This window comes from Python bivittatus, unplaced genomic scaffold (genome assembly GCF_059951505.1).
Source record: "Python bivittatus isolate LINGU-HERP-01145 unplaced genomic scaffold, Pbiv_v1 ctg000570_np1212, whole genome shotgun sequence".
Classification (NCBI taxonomy): Eukaryota; Metazoa; Chordata; class Lepidosauria; order Squamata; family Pythonidae; genus Python; species Python bivittatus.
This window is the reverse complement of record NW_028277097.1, coordinates 3274134-3291539: the sequence shown is the minus strand read 5'-3', so window position 1 is coordinate 3291539 and position 17406 is coordinate 3274134. Positions and strand designations below refer to the sequence as shown.

At 38.0% G+C, this 17406-nt stretch overlaps 1 protein-coding gene across 1 annotated transcript in view; it reads left to right on the top strand.

Annotated features, from left to right (window-relative positions):
• Positions 1-15241, top strand: part of NDUFS4 (NADH:ubiquinone oxidoreductase subunit S4) — a 49942-nt gene extending 34701 nt beyond the window's left edge. The window contains exons 3-5 of the mRNA XM_007433876.4: positions 7339-7511; positions 11887-11960; positions 15027-15241. Of these exons, the coding sequence (XP_007433938.1) occupies positions 7339-7511; positions 11887-11960; positions 15027-15130 (351 nt within the window). The 3' untranslated portion in view covers positions 15131-15241. The remainder of the gene's footprint in view (positions 1-7338; positions 7512-11886; positions 11961-15026) is intronic.
• Positions 15242-17406: the final 2165 nt, after the last annotated feature.

Below are 17406 nucleotides of genomic sequence, written 5' to 3'. Positions count from 1 at the left end.
GGTGTCTGGCTTTTGGTCATAAAATACTCCCGAGTGACACACATTACTGTAGTTAAGCAGATTAGTCCCTGCAGCCTTGCAAAACAAGTCTTTATGTTCTGTTTTTCCCATGGAAGAAATGGTGGGTCACGTTTGTTTTTTTCTACTGAATTGCAGCTTCTAATGTATGCTTCCTCATGAGTGCTGTTTGGTGTAGCATAACTTATAGGCCTAAGTACCTTAAAATTGTGGTCCATTTGATTAAAGTTTGCATCTGTTGTGCAAACTGATGTAGTGGGGTGCAGTAGGAAAACTGAGATTGAAGGAAAAAACTGCTAATGCTAGCAACTTTTGTAAGGCATGTATCTTACCATCTTTCTGTATTCATTGTTCTCTTTGTAAGTGTGCTGGGTGAAGGAACAAGTGTATGGAGAGGGCAGGAGTGTGTCCAGGTGATGTCTGAGAAAACAAGAAAAAGTTTCATTAAAAAAAAAAAAGAATATAGGGAATGATTGCCTTCCCTCACTGTCTCTGTTTTTAGCCAAAATGGTCTTGTTCCCTCTTATTACTCCATTGGAGGCAAACACAGGGAGATTGTGCATTGAACCCTTTCTTACAAGTACCACAAGACAGCAGAGGTGAAGCAGCCTAACACATTCCTTGTATATTTCAAGTAGCCATTTAATTTCCATTAATGAGATACTCTCATTGAATTATACTGTTCATATTTCCTATATGAGATAGGATTACTTATAAAATATTCTCTTTCTGGTACAGGGAGAAAATTCAGAAAGATGTAGAATGAAGTTGTAATATTTTCTCCTTGATGGCTTGACTTCAGGGGCGTACTTATCCAAAAATACCTCTGGAGTCAATACAAGATCTGGAGATTTTTTCAGGAGTAGCTTTTGAAGGCTGGTAAACACATTTGGAATCTTGAAGTCATACCATGGGAACTCTTAACAAACTGCCACAAGGAGGCTTATACATGTGCAAAATGATTGTCACTGTGGCCATTCACAAAACACTCATTAACCAGATGGCAAATGGGAGAGACTGCTCCTAGCCCCATCTTGCAGCTGCCTTCTCCATCACAACTTTCTTTCTCTTCTTTTCATTTTTTTAAGATGCCTGTGGCAGCTTAGAAAAATGCACTGGGCTGCAGCCACATACTATTTCCAGGAATACCTCTATGGCTATTGCATCCAAAGCATATTTTGTGTATCTCATGGTTGATAGGATATGGGCAACACTATGTTGGTTTGCAAAGTAGTTTCTAAAGATTCTAGTTAGTATAGAATGGCATGATCTTACTTGCATTAAAACTGGGCTTTGACTGTTTGTAGCATTGATTGTACTTGTGGCCAAAATATGCTAAAACTGATGGTACTATCGTTATCATTAGCAGAAAAGATTGGTTGCTGAATGCAATAATAGTATTATATGATAGAAGTAAATCATGCATGAGATTAAACTGAATGCTTAGCAAATTATTCTACATTGGTATGTGATATTCTCTTGGTTGTTTACTCTGTTTATTGATAAATATATAAAGAAAGTTAGTGATGGTGTTACATACATCAGTTGGGGATGTAAATCTGCCTGTATGCAGAGGATCCTGTATTGTTGGCTGAGAATCTGAATTATTTGCAATAAATGTTAGATTGTATGATGCAATGAGTAGTATGAAAATTAACATAGGAAAGACCAAGATACAGTGGGTCAAAAAAGTATTTAGTCAGCCACCAATTGTGCAAGTTCTCCCACTTAAAAAGATGAGAGAGGCCTGTAATTTTCATCATAGGTATACCTCAACTATGAGACACAAAATGGGGGAAAAAATCCAGAAAATCACATTGTCTGATTTTTAAAGAATTTATTTGCAAATCATGGTGGAAAATAAGTATTTGGTCACCTACAAACAAGCAAGATGTCTGGCTCTCACAGACCTGTAACTACTTCTTTAAGAGGCTCCTCTGTCCTCCACTCGTTACCTGTAGTAATGGCACCTGTTTGACCTTGTTATCAGTATAAAAGACACCTGTCCACAACCTCAAACATTCACACTCCAAACTCCACTATGGCCAAGACCAAAGAGCTGTCGAAGGACACCAGAAACAAAATTGTAGACCTGCACCAGGCTGGGAAGACTGAATCTGCAATAGGCAAGCAGCTTGTTGTGAAGACATCAACTGTGGGAGCAATAATTAGACAATGGAAGACATAGAAGACCACTGATAATCTCCCTCGATCTGGGGCTCCATGCAAGATCTCACCCCGTGGGGTCAAAATGATCACAAGAATGGTGAGCAAAAATCCCAGAACCACATGGGGGGACCTAGTGAATGACCTGCAGAGAGCTGGGACCAAAGTAACAAAGGCTACCATCAGTAACACACTACGCCGCCAGGGACTCAAATCCTGCAGTGCCAGGCGTGTCCCCCTGCTTAAGCCAGTACATGTCCGGGCCCGTCTGAAGTTTGCTAGAGAGCATTTGGATGATCCAGAAGAGGATTGGGAGAATGTCATATGGTCAGATGAAACCAAAGTAGAACGGTTTGGTCTAAACTCAACTCGTGTTTGGAGGAGAGAGAATGCTGAGTTGCATCCAAAGAACACCATACCTACTGTGAAGCATGGGGGTGGAAACATCATGCTTTTCTGCAAAGGGACCAGGACGACTGATCCGTGTAAAGGAAAGAATGAATGGGGCCATGTATGGTGAGATTTTGAGTGAACACCTCCTTCCATCAGCAAGGGCATTGAAGATGAAACGTGGCTGGGTCTTTCAGCATGACAATGATCCCAAACACACCGCCCGGGCAACGAAGGAGTGGCTTCGTAAGAAGCATTTCAAGGTCCTGGAGTGGCCTAGCCAGTCTCCAGATCTCAACCCCATGGAAAAACTTTGGAGGGAGTTGAAAGTCCGTGTTGCCCAGCGACAGCCCCAAAACATCACTGCTCTAGAGGAGATCTGCATGGAGGAATGGGCCAAAATACCAGCAACAGTGTGTGAAAACCTTGTGAAGACTTACAGAAAACGTTTGACCTCTGTCATTGCCAACAAAGGATATATAACAAAGTATTGAGATGAACTTTTGATATTGACCAAATACTTATTTTCCACCATGATTTGCAAATAAATTCTTTAAAAATCAGACAATGTGATTTTCTGGATTTTTTTCCCCATTTTGTGTCTCATAGTTGAGGTATACCTATGATGAAAATTACAGGCCTCTCTCATCTTTTTAAGTGGGATAACTTGCACAATTGGTGGCTGACTAAATACTTTTTTGCCCCACTGTAGCTGGTTTTGACAGGGAAATGGAGTGAAGACTAGCAACATTTATGTAACTGACTTCTACAGAAAGTACATGAATTTGTGTATCCTCATGGAAGGTTTCTTAAAGATAGGGAAACATTAAGACATGCAAATGCTGGTAGAAAAGTAGTGAGTAGTATATAGTGTGTTGCAAGGAAATAATATATGTTGAAAGAAGTAAACATGGCTATGTATATGGGCATGTTTCTGCCCACATTGTTATATGGGAGTAAAAGCTGGTTATCTCAGGAAAATCATAAATTGGATGCATTGGTAGTAGTTAAGAAGTGAATGTGGTAGAACCAGAAGAGGAAGGAAGGTAGGAAGGCTAAATGCAAAAGTGAATGACTAATTCAAAGAAATAAACTGTGGTGGTTTGGTCCCATAGAGAGAATGAATGAGGACTGAATCACAAAACAAATACCTGAAAGAAGAGTGAATGGGTTGAGAGGAAGGGAAGAACCAGAAAAGTTGTGGTTGGATGGAACTGATAAATCTTCCAAAAAAAGAGGTGAGTTTAAAGAACAAAAGGCAAAGTATCAAATGATATATGGACATGGTAGAAACAGTGGTAGTTTACAGTGTATTAGTGGTATTGGCATAAACTAGATTTAGCTATTTCCTTTTTTTTCCCCCCTCCTGAAAATGCATTTTAATTTCCTTGGCCTACTACTTCATTTTTTGCACTTTGCATTACATTACTTATCCTAAAAGTGAATAGTATGATGGACGTGTACTTCTTTGAAGTTATGTGAAATCCAGAAGCATTTTTGTGAATAAATGTAAATGCTAAAAGCTTTATACAATGCCAATTTTCTATTTAGTATTTAAAAATATTTTAAAAAAATAAGTGGAATAGGGGCTTTGGTAGTCATTAAGAAAGGATTGTTTGTGGGTACATTAGTATTCATTGGCAACTGTTAGCTTTCCTTTCCTCCACTCACAACAGTGGATGCAATTTGAACTAATTTATAATTAAATGCAAGTGAGTTCATTCTTTGTCTTTTAAAGAGATATTGAAGGTGGTTTACAGTAAAATTGAAAAAAAATACAAAGCAGTGGTGAATGCTTTCCTTTGGGACAGTTCAGTCTACTTTGAAGGAGGCAGTGGTCCATCCCCTCCTTAAGAACCCATCCTTGGACCCAACAATACTGGACAATTTTTGTCTAGTTTCCACCCTTCCTTTTTTAAAGAGGATTGTGGAGGAGGTGGTTAAGTGCACAGCTTCCAGTGGCCCTGGAGGAAGCAGGTTATCTGGATCCTTTCCAGTCAGGATTCAGGCTGGGTTATAGTCTCAAGACAGAATCACACTTGCGGATGTCCTCTAGACCACTTGAGACAGTGGTGGTGCATCCATCCTTGCCCTCCTAGACGTCTCAGTGGCTTTCAGTACCATCAGCCATAGAAACCTTCTGGCCTGGCTTCATAGGCTGGGAGTGGGGGACTCTGTTTTGCAGTGGTTCTCCTCCTTTCTCCAGGGCTGGTTCCAGTTGGCGTTGGTAAGTGGGGAGAGATCTAGCCCTGGCCCCTCTTATGTGGGGTGCCTTAGGGCCCACTGTCTCCCCACTCCTATTTAATATCTACATGAACCCACTGGGTTCATCTGTCACACTGGGCGAAATACCATCAATATACTGATGATACAGCTTTATATTTCAACCCTAGGCCACAGAAGTGACAAGGTTACCCAGTGCCTGGAGGATGTGAAGTTCTGGATGGGGGAGAATAGTTGCAGCTCAACTATGGCAAGACTGAGTGGCTCTGAGTTTTGGAGCCCCTTGATCTGGTGATTTTTCATCTTTCACTGTGGACAGGATAGCCCTCCCCCAGATGTAGTTGGTCCACGATCTGGGGGCCCTCCTGGACTCATGGCTCCTGCCTGAAGAGCAGGTGGCATCAGTGATTCATCCTTGTGCACCAGTTGCACCTATTCCTGGACTGGAGGCTCTACTCACTGTCACTCATGCCTTAATCATTTCCCAGTTGAAAGTGGTGATTGGATGGAGTTGATGAGATCCTTCAAAAGAAGCGGATGAGAAGTTTAAAAAGCAGTGTATGAAGTGGTACATGGACATTCTGGAAGAATGGAAGGATGTGGAGAAGTATAGTGAATGGTGTTGGTATAAGCTAGATTTAGCTACATTTCTTTTTGTCATCTCATGGCTTTAATTTTTTTGCCTTATGATTTCTTAATGCTTTTCTGCACTTTGCATAACATCATTTATTCCTGAAGTAAATAGTAGGAAGGTTATGGACATAATGCTATTTTTTTTTCCTGAATGCCAGTATATTTTTGTGGCATCACTTTTAGAAGCCAGTATTTTTTTTTTTTTTTTGTCAGTTACATATTTACACAGAGGCACACAAATCCTAACCATAAGAATGTATCTGTGTAAATGTGAATAAATTGTCAGTTGATTTTTATAAACAGACAAGCTGGAACAGTTAAGCCTCGCCTTATTTTTACCACAGGTGAAACATATTGTGTGAAGCTACAATTGGTTGCCCAATCAAACAACCTTTACAATATTTCTTTTTAAGCAATCAAATGCCAATCTGTCAGAAGAGAATGTAGTTTTGTGTGTTGCAACATTTTGACTAATAATTGGTGTGTCTTCATATTTTGACTAGTCTGGAATTTAATATAAACACTATTTGGACTCAAAGAAAACATTTATGATTAAATTGTTAAAATATTTTGACAGTTTGCTTTAGGTAGTCTGAGCTCAGCTTTTATGCGTTGTTGTAATTTCCTGTGGGTTTTTTCCCCCCTTAGTTCTAAATGCAAGACAAACATTTCACACTTGGCAGTTGTGACTGATCTCTCTGAGTTTATTTTATAAAGTGAAACAAAAAGGGGAGGGGGGAATGGAAGACATGCCTCCCTTTTTCCAAGAATGGTCTGGTGAGAGCAGCTTTTAAATTCTGTGACAGCAGATACTCTGAAGTTGGTAGCTTGAGGCTTATTTTTTAAAATCCCAGTGTGCTATTTAAATTTGTTTGCCTCCTCAAATTTAAGTCATGTCATCACTGGTTTGGATTACCTCTGTCTGCCAAGAATTGGACTTGCATCAGATCAGCCTTTGTTTTGGAGACAGGCAGAAGAAAGAAGTCCAAGCCATTCCCATTGGCATTGAGCAGGCAAAAAACTAAAGTAGGTGGTAGTTTTAAATTACTCTGCTAGGTTAATGTGGTAGTTTTGGGAGGAAGCATTTGATAATCTGAGCTTTTGTCAACAGATGTTAGAAGATTAGGATTCAAATTATAGAGAATAGCTTTCATATAACCAAATGCTTGCTTCAAACCTATGCAAAATATCTGGCTTATTGAGCTGAAATCATATCACTCCAGTACCATTCATGCTGTATGTGTCATTACAGGTTAAAACCGGAAATAGTTGTGTTGGCCTACAAGAACTAAAACTAACCTCCAAAAATTAGTCAATACTTTTATTAGGTTCAGCAAAATTGCACAAAAATATGTAAGCTTTTTTGTTTTCCAGAATTCTTCATTAGACTGGGTGGTAGCAAAAGCTATAGATTCAAAATGTAAGTCAAGTATGGTCATGAGGTGTACAATTTGGAGTCGTCACCATCGTAACTGCAAACAGTCACTGAAAGGTAGTCGCTAAACAAGGACTACCTGTAATGGCATTGAAAAACTGCTTAGTAATAGCACTGAGATAAATAAAGGGTGTAAAACTGCACCAAGACTTTTGGGATGCCCTGTACAGCTATATTGTTTAGCCCTAAACACTACAGAAGAAATGTTTACGATAGCCCATTGCAAAGGTATCTCTGCATCCCTGAGGCTTAAATGTTGATCTGCTTCTGCTCAGTGAAAAATTACAATTCCACAAAGATTATGCAGGCAGTATAAAAGAGTCTGGAATATTTGTTATCCTATACATGAATTGTTAATAGATTTGGAAATTCTGTATTCCATTCCTCTCAATGAAAGTGAACTTTCCCCAAAATGTAGATCTCTGGCATTTTAAAAAATGAACTTGTTTATCTCTTCTTTCTTGTTTTTGTAGGACATTTCCCCTCTAACTGGTGTTCCAGAGGAGCATATTAAAACAAGAAAAGTTTATATTTTTGTTCCAGCCCGTAATGCCATGCAAGCTGGTGTTAATAACACCAAAAAATGGAAAATGGAATTTGATACAAGGGAGCGCTGGGAAAACCCACTGATGGGTTGGGCATCCACGTAAGTATAAAATAGCTAGCGTTTTCAAAGTTTATTCTTTGATAAACTTCATTCTCTGACCATTTTAGGGGGAATGATGGAATTAAGCCATTCTTTGGGAATCTATAAGGAATTATTTATGGCAGTTAAAAGGCAACTAGTGCAGATACTTACCAAGCATGGTTAGATTTTAGAAGTTTTAATAAAATTATGTGTTTGCCAAAAATTTTGCTATTTTTCAGTTGGGATTTTTTTTTAACTTCTGAGTGTGAGATTGGAGGCCATTCTCACACTCAGGGAAGGGGGTCATCTGGTGGCAGAACATACGAATGACCACCTGGAGTTGCATTAAATAGGCCATGAAAGTATCCATTCCAAGATGCAGATGAGATCAAATTATTATTAGCTAGGTTATATTTTACTGATAGAGAAATGAGGGGCCAAAACAGACAGTCATCTTTGTTTACTACAGCCTGATGTATCTTAGCCCAGTTCTTTAGTGCATAATCTTGTTTCTTCTACTTTAAAAAACTGTTGTAACTCTTTTCTAGTATACAAAGGGTTTCCCTGGAAGAAAAATCATTGGACGTTTGGCTGTTCTTATATGCAACTTTTAATAATGCTTTCACTGCAATGCATTCTCTATCATTGATTGAATTGATAAGAGGAAGGGAGTTTATCATGTTTTATATATTCTTCAGCTAAACCAATAATTTGTTGGAATATAGTGATTATTTCACAGGCATTGCTAGCCATATTCAAAGAGAACAAGTCAGATCCTGCAAATTAGCAGCTGTCAGTATTTTATCTGTAATTAGTAAATTATATCTTTTATCTTTTATTGATTTTATTATAATTTCTTTTATTATTGTGAGCTGCCCAGAGTCATTGGGAGTCAAGTGGCATGCAAGTTTAATTAATAATTGTTATTTGCTTTTATACTATAAACTCTTAGATTGGATGCTTTCTGAGAACATCTTGGCCCCAGGCAAGTGTTTAGACCTGGTCATTCAACTATGGACCAGTGTACAATATTATACCACCAAGCTGAGAAATGTTAGTCTTCCAACAGTGCCCTTTATGTCACTTTCAGAGATCTAAAGGTAAAGGTATGTCTTTGATTCCATACCTTCTGAGAGAATCTGGAGAAAACTAACAGCAGCATCAGTTGTTGCTTTCTTAAACTGATAATATCACTACAACTTGACACCAGTGTGCAAGTTAAGGTAATTGTAAAGGTGACTTAATGAACCTGTCCACACTTTAAAGATGTAAAACAAAGTTGTATTCTTGCCCCATTATTATTTAATCTATATATTACAACTTGGTTGATGTTTTCACTAAACCAGAATTTCATTCATCATCTTTCACTCATTGCTCCATTTCTGTTCTTCTCTGTGCTGATAATGCAGAGGGTGGGGAAAGGAGGGGAAGAAGGTCCATAATTCCAGGGGGTCTCCATAGTTGCCTTGAAGCATTATCTTCTCGCTGTCTTAGGGAATATCTCAAATTAATTACTGTAAAACAAAGACCTATTGAGCAAGTCATGACATTTAAATATTTAGGTCTTTACTTTTAATCTTCTATTCGCTAGACCATTCAAGCAAGAGAGCTCCTCATAAGAACCCCAAAAGCATCCTTTTCCATTATTAGATAGGCAAGTCAGTATGGCAACAACTAGGTACCAGCAGCCATTAAACTATTCAAGGCTAAAGTTTTGGGTTCGACGCTACATGGAAAGCAGATGTTATCTATAGGGACGCTTCCAGCTTAGGAATTATTCAATCTAAATTCTTAAAGGTGATAACCCAGGTTCCTTATTCTGCCCCTAACTCTCTTACTCAGAATTAGGCTGCCTCTCCTTTGGGGGCATCTGCAGCTATGCCACTTTAGATACAGCCTGAAGCAAATTCTTTGGGAACATCCTTGGTTTACCTTACATTCTTAGATAGGTATGAGTCTTCCTTAAGAAGCCCAATCAATTTGACTTAGTGCAGCAGCAAGGGATATGGACTTAGATAAAACTAGAGTTTCCCGTTTGCATTATAACTGCTCAGAGTCACTGGGAGTTGGGCAGCATACACATTTAATAAATTGTTATTGTCATTATTATTATGATTGCCACTGCTCAGTAATTACCTCTCCTTGGTCCATTCCCAGATACTTAAAAAAATATTTTATACATTTCAGATATAAGACTTTTACTTTGGCCCAAATTGGTAGTTACTGTTAGGGCAATAACTGGCAGATACACCAGCATTCCTTATGAAAAGTGTGTGCTTCAATAAAGTAGTTATGTCTCTTTTTTATAGCTCTTATTATTGGTCTGTAAAATGGGAATAATAATCTGGTCCACTTCAGAGAGTGGTTGAAATAATTGCTAACATTGTATGCAAAATTAATGGCCAGGATTGCAACCAGCACTAGATAGGACAAACAGGGTGCCAGCTGCATCAAAGAATTAACACATAACTACTATAAAGAACCAGGATTGCAAATATCAAACAGCCACCCAGGGTCTCAATGCACTTTGGGAGAACGCAGGAAGAATAGATCACACAAACAGCCAGAGAGTGCAGAGAACTTGAACCTGGGCTGCCTCCAGTCCGAGAGAACTGTAATGTTCATTCTGCTGCCCTAAATATGGGTAGTAGCACTTTTAAGATTGTTGCCCCCCAAAAGCAGAGGTCTAGAATTCGCCTTCAGTTTTCTTCTGCACCTAGCTTAAAGCTCACTGACCTCCAATATGAGAGCGGATGCATTTTTGTCATATAATAACATGTGGCAGTATCTCCCTAGTCCTGTGGCAACTTGTTAAATTTTATGTCAAAGGCTCAATGAAAGAAGCCATTCTGTTTACAACCTGTCTTCATCTATCACCTATCCCCTTGCTTTCCAAAGTCAGAAAGTTAGTTCGCCATCCCTCTGAAGAAGGAGTTGCAGATCTTATGAAGATTTGGTTGCAGATCAAAAGGGCCTTTTGCAATGAAGCAACTGCACACGGCCTTCTGAAAGAGTGTGCTTTGTTTCCTTTTTATGACCTTGAGACACATTTTACATAATTTCAGGGCCGCTGTAACAGATTTATTCTCATAAATTCTGAGAATTCATCATGCTTCCCTTGGTAGTACTGGAAGTTCTATTTTAATGATTGTGGTGGTATTATTCATGAAAGAGATATTCTGAAAAATTAAATAAGCACATGTTTAACATTTCAGGCTGGACTGTGGGTTTGGATGTTTGGCTTACGCAGAAAACGGAAGGCTAAGAATTCTTGGCCCTTTTGTGGTTCAGCTTCCTCCTCTTTAGAAATAAAAATCAGAATGCAAGCAGAACAACTAGATTATTTTTGTTTCCTTTTTTTTTTTCTGGTGTAATAAAATGCATTTCTAACCCACCCTCAGATGTTGTGAAACTTTAGAATTAGAAGCAGGCTGCTAGAAATTTGTCTCAATTCTTGGATAGAGAATATGATTTAAACAGTTAAAGGATACATGCAAGGTTGCTTGGTTGTTCTAGCCAGCTCTGTATTTTAAAAATCTGTGGGATTTCCAACTAGGCCTGAGGCACTTGTACTGTGCCCCACAAGCTTCCACTCTATTCTGTACCATCTGTTGTTTTTCTTTAGCAACTCTCTGAAACTACTAGGTGTGGTCATCTAGGGATTTGGAGTTAAGTGTGATCAGCATGTGATGACACTTTATTTTTTTCCCTTGCCTTCTGAGTCAGGTGAGGCTGTAGAGCTGCTGAACCAGTGTCTGGTTTTGACAATGGGCTTGGTGACAGCAAATAAACAGAAGCCGAACTCTAAGAAGATGAAAGTGCTGTGAGCTACTGGCCCTTGTATTTGGGGAATTGGTAATCCTTCTGTCCTGGACAGGATTGCTCTCAAGTTCCCAGTTTGGAAGCATCAGTGCTGTTGTTATAGGCCCAAATATTGTTGGCCATCTTTGCTATTTCTTGATAGTCTAGATACTGTGATGTTCTAATAACTCAATCAGCATTACTGCGATGTATTGTGAAGCTTGAAGTAGTATAGAATATGGCTGTCAGAATTTTACTGGTGAACTGTATCACTCAGCTTCAGAAGCAGAGGGTTTGCCCATTGACTTCCCAACTCAGTTCAGAATGCTGATTAAAGCCCTACGTGGCATCTTACTACTATATCTGTCCATTGAGAATCTCTGCTGAAACTCTTTTTTCATATGCCTTATCTTTCAGAGATACAAAGATAATTTACAGGAAGAGGATTTCCTTAGACTAGAGCCAATGATAGTGTCATTTTGGCACTAGGAAAAAATAGATTTGCATTAATAGATGAATAGATTTTTCTGAATTCATAGTGTACCTTTTAAATGTTTTACCTGCTATTTCCATTATTTTTTATTATTTACAGAGCGGATCCTCTGTCCAATATGCTACTAACTTTCTCTACAAAAGAAGATGCCATTGCATTTGCTGAAAAAAATGGTATGTGTAGCAGCAACCGGAGAATAATTGATGATACTACCAGTGTGTGCTATTGAACAAGGGGGGAGTTTGAGCATTAGCATAAAGAAATGGCAGTGACATGGGGCTGAAATTTTAGCTTGGTAGATATGTCCTTTTGAGTGGGAAGCGGTTCCTAGTGTGAATGGTGATGCACAACAGGAACTGCTATTGACTCAGCAGTTGTGTACCTCTATGATGCTGAAGTAGAACATTCAAATATTAACATTCTCTTACCCTGCTTGAAATTGAAGTTTGGATTAACTCTTGATATCATTGATAATGAAAAAGGTTGAACTCCATCAATAGTAAAAATTGTTCAGTTGTCCCTTCATAGACTCTTGTCACTCTTGTTTCTTCAACCATCCTCACTCTGATTGGCTACCTTGGCCACAGACTGATTGGTGTCTTACCTTGAAAACAACCAAGGCAGATTTTTCATCTGTGTATCATTTAGCCTGGAATACTGATACCAGGATCTGGTGCTGTGTTTCATGGCAGTTTTTTGCTGTCCAGCATTGTGTCTTCCCCACTGGTGTCACATCATTGCACAATTTTACCAAAGTAGGCATTTATCAGAAACAGATATTTTCATGTTCATTCTAATCCCGTATTGACAATTATATTGTGTTAGGAAAGTCTATAAGGTTTTTGAAGGAGTCAGTGTTCTCTTTTGCGTCATGCTTCATTATGATTACCATGGCTGTACGTTGTTTTCAGAAATGATTAAACATTTCTCAATCTTTGATAAGACTCTGAAGCTTAATTCCTAATTACTGTAATAATTACTTAGTATAAATTCTATTGAAACCCATTGGATTTGGAGGGCGGGAGGCACATTCCAAGTAAATTCAATAAAACAGAAACAGTATTCCCCAAACTAATACAAATATAGTAAAACATTAAAACCATAACATCATTAATTAGATTACTGTCATGTAAAATATTGGTATACCAATTACAGTTCTTAACCAAAGACCCTTTTGAACAGCTCCATTTTAACAACTTTCCTAAAGGACAGGAGCAGTAGTGCCACTCAGATTTCTGGTAGGAGGATGTGCCATAGTGCTACTACTGAGAAACATGCTTCTTACTCTCCCCTGGATTTCATTGGAGGGAGCAGCATCCCTACCAAGGACATGGAGGCTAGAGGGTAGGATCCACCTGAAGTAAATGGTCCTGCAGATAGCCATGTGCCAATACATTTTGGCTTTATAGGTTAAAACCAGCACCAAGGAACAGATTCTTATCAAGCAATTTGATGTATGCGTAATAAGCATTTGTAATTAATATTGTTAGTTTTAATGAGAAGATCAGCTATTGGATCAAAGTCTATCTTGGGGTCATCTGTCTTCATTTTTGTAGGACTAAAAGTATTGATTTAGCAATTTTTTAAACTAAAACATACTGAATATGTCACTCCTGGCATCTTAATAGACTGAGAAATTTTAGGGAGTAGTTTTTATAAGCATTCATATCTCATAAATGTTGGTGTTAAACTAAATCTCTACATTTTACTTTATCTCATTCCCTACAAACATTTGACAAGAAAATCAGTACTTGCTAAAGTGAGAACTAAGAACATTGGCCTAATTCCAGTGGATGTGAGTGAGATATGTTTTACCATCTGCCTGTGCCAGGGCATCTTTATCTTGGTTTCTCACTTATTCCATGATTAAGTCTCATGAGTGCAGAGATTGCCAGGCAGATCAAATGATGCCAAACTGTATGATACTTTATGTGCTCGTTCCTAACACTCTGCAAACATAGTTATTAAACTCAGTTTCATTCTTGAACTAGAGTCAAAAGTTGAAATTATTCCTAAGAGCCTGGAAATGAATGTGTAGAACCCAGGTTTGTCTTCTTGTTCAGCATATTTTTACTTCAGAATAGATTCTCCTTAAGTTATCCCTAATAACATGTAATGTTGACAGTATTTTAAGAAATAGAATCCAAAAGACTTGGAGGGACCCAAGTTGGGGCTGACTGATCTAGTGAATAGTTTTGCATGGAAATGGATATGTCTATAAACAGTAATGCATTAATGGGAAATATTTTAAGCATAAAATTAATAATCATATAAAACCAGTCTCTGTGTTCACATATTCTGAAATAGTTTCTTCTAACTCAAAGACTGTTTTTGTTTGTCATATAGGGAGCTAGTTGTTCCTCAAAAAATACAGGTCTGAAGCTGTGAATTTTCTTTGGATTATGTTTTGCATATATAAGAGAATAAAATAAAAAAAAGATTCATTCCATATTATCCTCTCGCACTCCTAGGTGACTTTCTCAGAAGCAAGCACAGACTGTCATCACTGCACTTTACTGAGATGTGAATAGTCTATTAATCACAAACATTTATCCTTCCTTGATCCCATCTGTCTCTCACAGACTGTCCATTCCTTTCTGCCTCTGTGTGATTATCATCATGCAGTTCCATTTTCTGAATTGACAGAGGAATATAATCAGAATAAGTTTTACAGCTGGAAAACAACTCTTTAAAAGATTAGTATCTTTCAATTTCCATTTGTTTTAAATGTGAAGCAATGGAAAATTAGCAATATTCCTGTTACGTGAAGCAGCTGATTCTGAATTCAGCATCGCATTATAAATTCTCCAAAGCTCACCTCTTTGTCCTTCTTGTTTCCTTGTGGCATTGGGGTACTCTGCTACCAGGCATATTTTCAAAACTTGGCTTGACATCTGATAGAGAGGTGTGAATGCATAAGATTACAGGCCTTCATGTGTCAACTGTCGGTCCTGGTCCATCAGCAGGAGCGGTGAAAGTTGGAACATGCAGTGCCTGAGATCTGACAAACCTGGGAACAGGTGTAGGTCACATTTAAGGCATATCTGTCTTAAAGGATTATTGTTCACTGCCTTTTGCAAAAGAATAAGCTAGTAATTACATATTGTATATCAAATATGTTGGTTATTTCTTTTTTGTTAGCTCTTAAAAGCTTGAAGTTACTTTTGTTTGTGTTGCACTTGCTCAGTATTATCAGATATGTGTGTGTTGTTTAGAATTCTCAACATGTTTTTTCCTAGGCTGGAGCTATGATGTTCAAGAGCAGAGGATTCCAAAACCTAAATCCAAGTCTTATGGTGCAAACTTTTCTTGGAACAAAAGAACAAGGGTGTCCACAAAATAGGTTGGCATTGGTTGTCTCTGCATCTGACTGTGAATAAAGTCAGCTGTGCTGTATTTATAGTCCATGTATAATACATCTCTTAATCTCCTAATAAATTTGACCTTTAAACTACTCATGCATCTTGTGGTGTCTATTTAAAATGTTTTTGATGTCTCCAATTGAACCTGTTACAAACTTCCCTATATTTAGAGAGGAGATTTGGGGTGTTCATACCTCTAGGAAATTGCAATACATGGAATTCATTAAAAGGAATGTTTGAAATGAGCTGTAGCATTAAAGACCAAGCCTTGGCTTTTGAGTAATTTTATAGTTCAATATATATATTCATACTTCCACATAGAAAAGCTGTTAATAGATAATCTTCAGTGGTTTGTGGGGTTTTCTCCCCCTTGTTATATACAAGAGTGTACTGTTATATTAAAACAAGATTTCTTATCTGAATAAAGGCTCCCTCCAGAAAATTAAATTAAGTTTACATTCTTCTGAATCTCAGTACCATTCTGCTTGAACAGAGATTCAAGATTTTGTATTCTGAGAACTTGAAGATACACTTAGAACATGCTTAAACCCCGTAAGAGAAATCCTGAATATAGGATCCAGGAAAAACTGTTTGTTCTGTTACTGCAAGCGGGGACAGTGGAAAGGACAAATCCTACCACCCTGTCCTGAATATTGGACATCTGTTCAAGTCAAGAATTGCTAAGGTGTTTTGGAAAGCTCTCTGCAGCTAAGACAACAATATCACTGCTTTATCCCAGCACTTCTGAGAGAGGCAGTGGCCAATTCCAATGTTGCCTCTCAGTGTAGCATCAAGGCAGGCACCAAAAATACAAGATTGTGATGTTTACAGAATTACAAGTGATTTCCCTAACATAGCTACAGTAAAAGCAAGCAGCTTCTCCTCAAGGAGTAAGTGCTACTGCAGCCTTCTGGCACTTCAGTTCTGGAACAAGGAATTTTGAGGAAGTTAGTTATGACTGCTTCTGCTACTCAAAACTGGGGCCAAAGTATTAGTCAGCATGCTGAATACTCGAGGGATGGCAGTGCCTCTCATAATCCCTAAAATCACATCATACCTGTAATTTCTGTATAAAGACTTTTGTAGTACAAAGGTAAACATGGGTCCAGTTTACTTGCAAGCCCAATGGAATTGTGAATTCAGCTGAATATTTATAAACATTATATATTAAAGACCTAGATAGTCAACTTCTAAACCACATCAACCTCAAGGTGGAAAGAATCACACTGCAGGTATGGTTTCTACATTTTTTGGGTTAAAGATTAAATAACACTATTGATTTGCAAGAGGAAAAAAAATTCCATAACAATTATTGTGTGCTATAGGGAGACCTAGAGAAAAAGCCAGATTTCCTTTTTTTAAGGTTCTGAGATTTGAAAGCTATTTAAATTCTGTCATCTGAGGGTGTGTTTGCAGCTTTATGGCATTGTGACTACATTGTGTAGTATTAATGGGCAATTTTAAACAACTCTATCCTATGAATGAAATTGCAAATGGAAAACCTCCAGAGTATGGGAAGAATAAAAATCCAAATTTAGACCAACATCAAGTTCTTCCCCTTAATTTCTTTATAGGAATTACTTGGTGTGAGTTAATTATTTGTGGAATTATTTGGCACTATTAGAAATGAGGTTTTGGTTGCATGTCAACACACTAAAATTTACTATCAACCAAAGATTATTGTACAACCTATTTACTTTTACCTACAAAATAAAGCACTTCCTCCAAACTAATCAGAGTAGCAAAGGAGGAGTCAAAGGATAAGCAAAGTTGCTATTAGGCCTTGATTCTCATAGAGGTGTCATTAAAATTATTCTCTAGTAATCTTGGGATTATCAAAACTATTTCCTGTTGAATCTAGTTCTGGAATACAGTATGTGTGTGGCTCCATCTGTTCCATGAGTGGTTCAAATGCTGATGAATGCTGGATGGAGAATTCTGGGAGTTGAAGTCCACGCATCTTAAAGTTGCCAAGCTTGAAAAACACTGCCCTAGGGCATATTACAATATAGGAGGGATTTGGATCCTACTACCAATCCCAATTCTCACCCAGAATATTTCTTGCTTGTAAATGTTGGAGAAGCATTAGCTGGGGTTGAGGAAGTTTAAGAGGTTAGATCCAAAAATATTTTATGCCCTTGGGATGCTTTTGAGAATCTGTAAGAGTGTAGCCTTACAGAAAGAGAGGAGGGTTATGGACAATTTTGCAAAAATTTAATTTCTAGGTGCCACCTGTAAGTCAAGAAGAAATAAGAAA